Here is a 10,452-nt window from a genome sequence, read left to right on the forward strand (position 1 = left end):
CTGTTCATTTTAGTGTCACTTGTTTTTCATAATCTTTTGAAATGTTATGTCGAATGTTCCATCTGTATTTATTTATGTACGGCACTTGGCGTCTGATGAGATTGATTTGAAAGTGCACTGAGACTAAAATTGAGTTGGGTTGCTCCAAAAGGGACTCCAACAAATAATGGGATTTATTGCAAGTAAAAGTGCAACAATGAATTGATTAATCACCAGCAAATTGATAATGAGATGAATCAACCACTATTTTGATAGTCGTTTAATCATTGTAGACGAGTTTAACTTTCAGCCTCTGAATAGGAAATATTGTCAGATTTCTGATGGATGTTACGGACCAAACCAGTATCAAAAGAATAATACATACATTTTCATGCATTTTCTGCACAGTCAGTTTGAAATAATGTCCTGTTTTTGAATAAAGGAATGGAAATATTTTTTGGGGGATCCGATTCATTGATTCATTGAAAAAAAAAAAAGAACTGACAGATGAATCCATCCATTTCCAACACCGCTTATCCCGGTTCGGGTCGCGGGACGCCGGAGCCTATCCCAGCTGACTTCGGGCGAAAGGCGGACTACACCCCTGAACTGGTCGCCAGTCAGTCGCAGGGCACATATAGACACGGACAACCATTCGCACTCACGTTCACGCCGTCGCTGAGTGGGAACTGAACCCGCGCTGCCCGCACCAAAGTCAGGCGAGTGGACCGCTACGCCATCAGTGATTATCGATTATCAAAATAATTACAGATGCACAAAAACTGTTTTTTTACCCGATAACGTGCTGCTTCTCCAAGCCGATACAATGGCCGCTGTCATTTTTTAAATGTTTTATATCAAGGGCCTTCAACAAATTTCCAGGCCGAGGACCCCCAAAACGGTTGAAAGCGGTTGACCGGTTGACCGGCGCAGCGACTGCGAGGCGTCGACGGCATCGGGGTAAGCGAGGTGCGAGGATTTCGAACGCCGCTTCCATCGATTCACCTTGCAAATCTCCACTCTCTGGACGAGCTTCATCTCCTCACAAAGACCAGTAAAGACTCCACATTCTGCCACACTCTGCGTCACAGTGACATGGCTTTTTTGTCAATGGTGAAAGTAGTGAAGAAGTGGACGAATGAAGCTAAGATGGAACTTCAAGACACTTGGACCGTTTTTTTAAAAGGCGTGTGTACCAGCGAAGACATTTTGCCCATTTAATAACAATTAGCCGTGGTTCAGTGCCAAACCCGGCCAACTCCGCCAATTTCTTTGATTGATGTTACAGCTGTGACTTTGCTGTTAGTAGGCTGAGCAGTTTTGGAATTGCTCTTGAAAAGAACAGAAATGTGTCACCTGAAATGCATTTATTTTTAATTTAAATGGAAAAAAAATGCAAAATGTCTTAAAATGATTTATGATGCTCTCATTTTAGTGCAACAAGGGGAAGAAGTATACATTGCCTCTGAATCAGTTGGCTCAAATAGGCTTTTCATGACTGGATAAGGGGTGTAGGAAATCAATGAATTAACACATTAGTTATTGTACTTATGGTTTAATAATATTTGCAACACCAGCAGCATTCCATATTACCTTGCTAAAGGTGTGTGTGGGGGGGGGGGGGGGGGGGGGGGGATACAGCATCATGTCCTCAGTTTGTCCTCCTCTTCAGTGAGATGTTTGAAGATGTTGGCGCTTACAAGGTCTCCATTCATATTTCTGTATCCTGCTCTCAGCCTCGAGGGAGTACAATGTGATCTTACTTACTTCCAAAAAAAATAAGAAAGGGAGCACGATCATCAGAGTGTAACTCCCAAGTTGCGCGAATGGGACAGTCAACAAGTGGGAAGGGTTGGCGACTTTTGGACTCGGTCACAGACCATTTCGCTCTCTTCTCTGGCCTATTCCAGGATCGTTTGGCATTTCTGCAGGAACCTCACCATTAGTGATAACGCGGTGGGATCTGCATCCTCCTATATTCCAGGATGAAAGACCCATACAAGATATGGCCTCACATCCACGGGAGTAGTACCTCGTGGTCTTGACTTGATTTCCTTAGCATTTTAGATCCTCTAATTTCAGGAGCAAATGCAAAGGTAAATACATATTCTAGTTACGACATCCTCCATCCATTGACTGTATATACACGCCATTGTTCCTTCTTCGGATCACAGGGAAGCTAAAACCTATCCCGGCGGATTTAGGGCCAAACAGCCGTTCATTCATTCCCTTCGTAGGCACTTTCCCAGTGATTGGTTTGATTTTTACAGCTTACGAGAAGCACGTGCCATTCCCCATCTGTTCGATTCCGTTTGGTCAGACTGGACTTCACTGAGCCGACCGGATGTCATAGCAGCCTCCCTGGGCGCAACAGACATTGAGCAGTCGACCTTTGGTTTTTTGGCTGTCTCAATGCTGCTTTCTCATCGCTTATGAAAGCTGGGGCTATGAACGGTCCTTGCGAGCACACCGAAAGATTCGACCGCGTCAAGTGATTGATCTGTTGCATCTGATGCCTCCTGGCTCGGGTGATGAAAGGACTGCAGTGCCGGAGTTGATGCCTGATCCGCTGTGCTGATTCGAGGCAGGAATTGAGCCAAAGCTGGGACGCCGCGGTCTCTGCCTTGCAGCCGCCGCCGATGATTGCCCAGGCTAAGGAGTACTCCATGCCTGACAGAGATGTAGACGCTGTATCCATCTGGCAAGATTTGCTCCCTGAAAGTGCAGTCATCTCTGCTGTAGATGGGCTGTAATGTAAATGGTCACATTCAATATATTTTTCCAAGAATGTATTTGAAACAAGGTGAACTACTCTCTAGGTTGCTTTTTTTTAAAAAATTTTTATGATTTTTGCCTTTTCCGCCACAACAATGTAATTCAAATAATACAATCAAGGCATAGTCAAGGCATTGAAATTCACTTCTTTTTATAACGGCGAAGGCAAAAGTACATAAGAGTAAACAGCAAATCATGTGAGTTGCACAATTTACGTTCCTTTCAAACTCTGTGCATAAATGATCCGAACTACCCATCACACTCTTTATACAATCATAATAACGGTTACAAACATGCAATAGTTCCGACATATTCCGTCATAGCTCAGAAATAACACCATTTATTTGGCCGTCTACTATTATGTGAATGCAAAATGGCTGCCTCTTCCTGGCACTTCAGCTCCCAGATCCCTCTGGTGTATTATTACAACAGCATAATGAGACTGAGAATGAGGATAAAAATAAAAAATAAAAATAAAAAAAAAGACAAGAAACTGAAGACACTAAGATGCAGTTGTGTTAGTTTTCATGGGAAGGTCATATTAAGCGATCGGAGAAAAATCCTACACATGGGAAGAAGAAAAACAACGTGTTAAAACATGTTGCTAATCATGTAACGTCATTTCCGACACATTGATTTTTCTTACAAGCAATTATGACCTTTAGATGGATAACAACTGCCAATAATTCAAATACTTATATCATTGATTTTTCACAAGGAAATTCAGTGGGCCACGTCTTTAGCGTTATTGATCCAATTGAAATTGAAAAGGAGCCTGAGGCCGAATACCTTCTTCCATTTTCCTTCAGGGAGACGCTTTGCCAGTAGCGGCGTAAGGATTCCTATATATCGATTGGAATTGTTTTCAAAGGTAATGAATCGATACTAGGAAATAACCCATTGGGTTTACGCATGGCAGACGATATGGAGGTGTGTACGTGTCGCAAAGAAACATGCTTCCAATTCTTTTTACTTCGATTTGTTTTTCCGTGAGCACTGTCAAGTATAACATTTTTATTTGACGTCCTTTTCTCCGGGCACGCCGCTTTCCACCCACATCCTCAAAACATGCATGGTAGGTTCATTGAAAACTCTAAATTGCCCGTAGGTGCGAATGTTTGTTTGCTTCTATGTGCCCTGCGATTTGACTGGCGACCAGTTCAGGGTGTACCCCCCCCCCCCCCACCCCCCCCCTTTGCTTCTCGCCTGAAGATAGCTGGGAGAGGCTCCGGCACGCTCGTGGACCCTCGTGAGGAGAAGCGGGTGTCGAAAATGGATGAATGAATGAATGTTGACATCGCGTTTTTCCGTTATATTCACATTTCAAACACTTTTTCAATTGTTCACAGAAAGGACAAAATAAAATCACATTTAAAAAAATCCATCCATTAGACAAATAAGACCTTTTGATGAAACAACCGAAATGCAATTTAAATGGAGCTCTTCTTCGACATCTGTTTATCTTGGCTGCAGCTATCTACTCACAGGCCAAGGTTGTTTTTTGCTGGCACGTTTCATTCAGGTTTTTTCCACTTTGTAAACATTTCCTATCCTTTACCACACTGCACAAAGGTCGGTGAACCAAATGCCTGTTTGAAGCGAATGACTTCACATTCTGTGTGCTGTTGTCTGAACACAGACGTTTTACACTTTGGCTGCGTATAAAGAAAGTTGAATGGTGAGCAGCAGTCGCTCACAGCAAATTTGGTGTCTGGAATGGTAATTTGTAAATTATACGATTTGGGCACACAAAAGTTGAATGTTTGATTCTGAAAATGTTGATGTGAGAGAGATGCGGCTATTGCGCCCCCTGAGCAATGTAGCGACGTCACAACAAGTCGCCAAATTCTCAACGACTTAGTCTCAGGACCTGTGCCCTTTCTGGGACCCTTTTTATTGAAATTTTGTATTTCATCTGTGTGTTCTTATTGTTTACAGCTGTCATTTTGATCCTCATGCATTCTCCTCCCTGTTGATTGTCAACTATGTCCTAATACGTTGCACCTGAACCTCATTACCTTCCCACTTGTGTATTTGGGTATTTGTTTTTCATATAAATGTAAAAAAAATAATAATAATAATTCAATTTAGCAATTTTTTTTTTTGATGCGGATTTGGTTTTATATGGGTAAATGTCTCCAATGCTGAAACAGTCACGCTTAAAGTCCTATTTTCAAAAGGTTATTGTTGATTTCAAATGTTAGGCCTTCATAGTAAAGGCAATCCTAACGAACAGAGAAAATGGTGGCGGCCCATTGAAATACACTTCTTTGATAACGGTAAAGACAAAAGTGCATGACCGTAAAGAATAACTGCTTCAGAAAAATCATGTGAGTTGCACAACGTACGCGTTGCCCTTCCTATCGAGCCTTTTTGGCCAGTGGGACTCCTGAGGCAGCTAATGGGTACCGGCTGGCCAAGCGGAATGCAGCTTTGGCGGCCGCTGAAGCAAAACCTCGGGTATGGGAGGAGTTCGGTGAGGCCACGGAGAAAGACTTCCGGACGGTTTCGAGGAAATTCTGGTCCACCATCTGGCGTCTCAGGGGGGGGGAAGCAGTGCACCATCAACACTGTATATAGTGGGGATGGGGCGCTGCTGACCTCGACTCGGGACGTTGTGAGTCGGTGGGGAGAATACTTCGAAGACCTCCTCAATTCCACCGACACGCCTTCCCATGAGGAAGCAGACTGGGTTCTCTGAGGCGAGCCCTCCTATCTCTGGGGTTGAGGTCACCGAGGTGGTTAAAAAGCTCCTCGGTGGCAAGGCCCCCGGGGGTGGATGAGACACACGCGGAGTTCATAAAGGCTCTGGATGTTGTGGGGCTGTCCTGGTTGACACGCCTCTGCAACATCGCGTGGACATCGGGGACAGTGCCTCTGGATCGGCAGACTGGGGTGGTGATCCCCGCAGGGTGTGTTCCAACTACAGGGGGGATCACACTCCTTAGCCTCCCTGGTAAGGTCTATTCAGGGGTGATGGAGAGGAGGGTCAGTCGGGAAGTCGAATCTGAAATCCAGGAGGAGCAGTGTGGTTTTCGTCCTGGCCGTGGAACAGTGGACCAGCTCTACACCCTCGTCAGGGTCCTCGAGGGTGCATGGGAGTTCGCCCAACCAGTCGACATGTGTTTTGTGGACTTGGAGAAGGCGTTCGACCATGTCCCTTGGGGAGTTCTGTGGGGGGTGCTTTGGGAGCATGGGGTACCGAAGCCTCTGATACGGGCTGTTCGGTCCCTGTACGATCGGAGGCAGAGTTTGGTCCGCATATCCGGCAGTAAGTCAGACTCGTTCCCGGTGAGGGTTGGACTCCGCCAAGGCTGCCCTTTGTCACCGATTCTGTTCATAACTTTTATGGACAGAATTTCAAGGCACAGCCGAGGCGTAAAGGGGATCCGGTTTGGTGGCCTAAGTATTGCATCTCTGCTTTTTGCAGATGATGTGGTTCTGTTGGCTTCATCAAGCCGTGATCTCCAACTCTCACTGGAGCAGTTCGCACCCGAGTGCGAAGCGGCTGGGATGGGAATCAGCACCTCCAAATCTGAGACCATGGTCCTCAGTCGGAAAAGGGTCCAGGTCGGGGATGAGATCTTGCCCCAAGTGGAGGAGTTCAAGTATCTTGGGGTCTTGTTCACGAGTGAGGGAAGAATGGAACTGGAGATCGACAGGCGGCTCGGTGCAGCGTCTGCGGTGATGCGGACTTTATATCGGTCCGTTGTGGTAAAGAAGGAACTCAGCCGAAAGGCGGAGCTCTCTATTGGATCTACGTTCCTACCCTCACCTATGGTCACGAGCTGTGGGTCATGACGAAGATCCCGGATACAAGCGGACGAAATGAGTTTCCTCCGCAGGTTGTCCAGGCTCTCCCTTAGAGATAGGGTGAGAAACTCGGTCATCCGGTAGGATCTCAGAGTAGAGCCGCTGCTCCTCCACATCGAGAGGATCCAAATGAGGTGGCTGGGGCACCTCCAGCTCTGCTTCCTGTTGTTTCTGCAGTGCCACTGTCTCTAATCCGTACATCCTGGCTAGCTTCAGCACTGTTTTATAAACTTTTCCCTTTATCCTAGCAGAGACTCTTCTGTAACACAACACACCTGAAACCTTCCTCCAGCCGTTCCAACCTGCTTGGACCCGTTTCTTCACTTCCTGACCACACTCACCATTGCGCTGGACGGTGGACCCCAAGTATTTCAAGTCCTCCACCCTTGCCATCTCTTCTCCCCTGTAGCGTCACTCTTCCCCCACCACCCCTCTCATTCATGTACATGAATCTGTTCCCTTCCTGGATGGCAAACTTACCCATCGCTTCATCACCCCTGTTTCGTTCACCAACAGGTTCATTACAATTTGCACCAATCACAACTCTGTGTCTGGGATGCTCAGAACAAACTTCGTCTAGCTCCCTCCAGAATTTCTCTTTCACCTCTAGGTCACAGCCTACCTGTGGGGAATGACCACTATTGACAATAAACATAACACCCTCAATTTCAAGTTTCAGCCTCATCACTCGATCTGACAGTTTTTCACCTCCAAGACATTCTTAGCTAACTCTTGCTTTAAAATAACCCTTGCTCTATTTCTCTTCCCATCGACACCATGTTTAAATGATTTGAACCCTGCCCCTAAACATTTAGCCTTAATGCCTTTCCACCTGGTCTCCTGGACACACAATATCTCAACATTTCTCCTAATCATGTCAAACAACTCCCGAGCTTTTCCTATCATAGTCACAACATTCAAAGTCCCCACATTCAATTCTAGGCTCTGTGATTTCCTCTTCTCTTTCTGCCTAAGAAGCCACTTTCCACCTCTCCTTCGTCTTCGACCCACAGTAGCTGAATTTCCACCAGTGCCCTTTAGGTTAACAGGGGCGGTGGCAGACGTTGTTAACCCGGGCCACAACCGATCCGGTATGGAATTCTTTGGATAAACGCTCACATTTGTTTAGCAAAGTTATAAGCCGGATGCCCCTCCTAATGCAACCTTCTGCATTTCTCCGGGCTTGGGACCGGCCTACAGTTTGCATTGGTTTGTGGACCCCATAGGGCTGCATTTTGTTGTTGTTGCAAATAAACATATTTTTTTGAGTCACCTGCACTCCTTCCTGGCCTTGCCTGCCTCTCTGGGCTTGGGTCCACCTGCCTTTTGCCTTTTGCAACAAAATGATGCAATTTGAAAATGATATGCCAATGAAAGAAGATAGCTTGCCATTGTAACATTGACCCGCCAAAAACTGTCTACCATGCTTAAGCGAGTTGTTTACATGGACCCATTTCACATCCAACCATTTTCTGTACTGCTTGTTCTCATTCATGATTGAGTTGGAGCCTGTTCCCAGTCCAAACCAGTCAAACACAGGGTACAAAAAGACAAACAACCATTTACACTCACATCCGCAACTACAGACAATTCATTATTTTATTCCCCATTATTTTTTATTTTTTCATTATTCTGATGTTTATTGAAAATGCAGCCGGACCGAATAGGGTTATATGGGACAGACAGACAGAGGGACAGAATGGACAAGAGAAATAGGGGTGCAAAATAGACCAGACCCCCGGAGGCCCGCACCCCAATCCCTCCCCACCTCTCACCCAGCACGCCCCACCGGTGACACCACCCCCCGCCACCCCCGGAGAGCATGGGCGGACCAACCAACAACAGGGCCAAACGTAGGAGCTAGCTGCCTCCCGAAAAGCCCACCGCCCCCCAACAGCTCATGTCAAGCGGCTGCCCCAAGCAATGACAGGTGAGGGCACTACGAGAGGGGAGAGGAAGGCGTGGACCCACCTCTCCCCGTGGCCTAACAACTGAAAGGGGGGGCGCAGGCCATAGGAGTCCACCCAAGAGACATGTGAATACCCACCTCCCACCTTATTAATATGGTTACCAGGTCCACAACTGGCAACCATTGTCCCTCAACTGTGATCAAGTGTGATGTGCAGTAAAATTTGGGAGACTGGTGGGAGTGAGCCGAGACGGAAACGGGGCACTTTTGACCCGTATCCTGTCACCCCCACCCAGACCAACCAGCTCCCCAAAGGATGTGTGAATGTATGTGGTGCATTAAAAATCAGCTGGAGTGCAGGAACACCTGGCCGAGTGTCCTCCCCAGCCCGACACTGCCCTCCCTCCACTGATGGGTGTGTCACGCATTAAAACCGGAGAACTGGCCGGGCAGAGAAGGGGAGCGACTGGACCAGAGATCAGCACATATATGCTAGGATTAAGCATTACGGACAAACTAACTACGTGCAATTTACATGCAATTTAGCGTTTTCAATAAACCTACCATACATGTTTTTAGGATGTGGGAGGAAACCGGAGAACCCGGAGAAAACCCATGACAGTGACCATGAATGATCCTGTATTCATGGGACGTTTCAACCTGTTTATATTCAATTCTTACCCGGTTTTGGAATTCAGTATATTTTATCTTGAATGTCAATCATCAGTTCAAAGAGAAAAAAAGAACTCAATATCTCATAAAGTAAAAAGAAAATGACCCACATGTATAAATCAAGTTGTTTAAACAACACTCAAAACACAAAATCTGAATGCCATCCAAATACAACTGATGACTATGTTGCCAGCATAAAATACAGCCATGAATCCAAACTCCTGTATCCACCTCCCAGATACAGTTTGGAAATGATTTCATGTCCCACACAGAACAATTTTGAAACACACTTGTTTACTTACCGATGAGTACAGCCTTCCATCAACTTCCATGCAAAGAAACTGTGCAGTTTCAATGCCCTTGATTACAATACAGCCTGGATCCACTGGGCGGATCTCCAGCAAGCCTGTTATTCACGTTTTAATAGGGTACAAACAGTAGTCAGTCGCAATATTGTTTGCAAACGTAGCAGATTCCAATTTTGTCCTGTTAAATGATGTACACATTATTACATTACTTACTGTACAGAGTTTGATCCGCAGAGCCGAGAATCTGTCCATCTTCTCGAATCAGAAGATGTACTCCTGCCCTGGCAGCATACAGGTGCCTGAAGCGAACTGTCTCGCTCCAGCTGTTGTGCGAGTGGGATTCCAGGTTTGAAAGTGGTATACAAACAATTGCTACCACAACAAATAAATTAACAACTGAAACATTGACCTTTTGTCCCAGAAGCATGATTCTTCAAGACCCCTCTTCCTTTTCGTTTTCTGATATTGTTCTTGTTTGATAGTATAAAGTACTCTAAACTCTCTAGCTAGCCTTTTAAGCGCAGTCCTTATCAGTTGCTGATAACCTTCTCCCCCAAATCCAGTTCCAAGAAACATACCAACACACCCCTTGACAACAGCCAACAAAATCGTTGTTCTCATTGGCCTCAAAGAAGCCCAACAAGTTACAATAACGAAATCAAGCGTGAACAGAAGCCAAAGAACTTCCAAACACACAAACAGAATTAATTCACTGAAACCTGCTGAACTGAGCTCTTCTGTATGCTGTAACTGATTCAAACTACACTGATTTAACATGCACATAATGATCCTACTTCTGGCAACACTCGCGATAACAACTTCTCCTTGGGCAAACAAATGAGGTTTGTGAACAGTTCATTTGAACTTGACACCCCGTCACTGAGGGGATGCCGGTCGTTTTCATATTAGGGTGGAGCTCCTTGCGGTTGTCACCTCGTAAACTGACAGCGAGTCCAATAGCAATATTCTCAGCGATGAAAATATCACAGCTATAAC

At 45.7% G+C, this 10,452-nt stretch overlaps 1 protein-coding gene across 2 annotated transcripts; it reads right to left on the bottom strand.

Annotated features, from left to right (window-relative positions):
• Positions 1–360: 360 nt before the first annotated feature.
• Positions 361–10,190, bottom strand: fgf19 (fibroblast growth factor 19). Of its 2 annotated transcripts, XM_061757793.1 has the most exons (4): positions 9,866–10,190; positions 9,670–9,779; positions 9,451–9,554; positions 361–2,726 (listed from the first exon to the last, which is right to left on the bottom strand). In XM_061757793.1, the coding sequence occupies exons 1-4, from the start codon at positions 10,075–10,077 to the stop codon at positions 2,403–2,405; spliced, it is 750 nt and encodes a 249-aa protein (XP_061613777.1). In that variant the 5' UTR covers positions 10,078–10,190; the 3' UTR covers positions 361–2,402. The 2 variants fall into 2 exon arrangements, with proteins under 2 accessions (XP_061613777.1, XP_061613787.1); XM_061757803.1 differs by having other exon boundaries at positions 9,670–10,187.
• Between the last annotated feature and the right edge of the window lie 262 nt (positions 10,191–10,452).

This window comes from Phyllopteryx taeniolatus, chromosome 2 (genome assembly GCF_024500385.1).
Source record: "Phyllopteryx taeniolatus isolate TA_2022b chromosome 2, UOR_Ptae_1.2, whole genome shotgun sequence".
NCBI classification, from domain to species: Eukaryota; Metazoa; Chordata; class Actinopteri; order Syngnathiformes; family Syngnathidae; genus Phyllopteryx; species Phyllopteryx taeniolatus.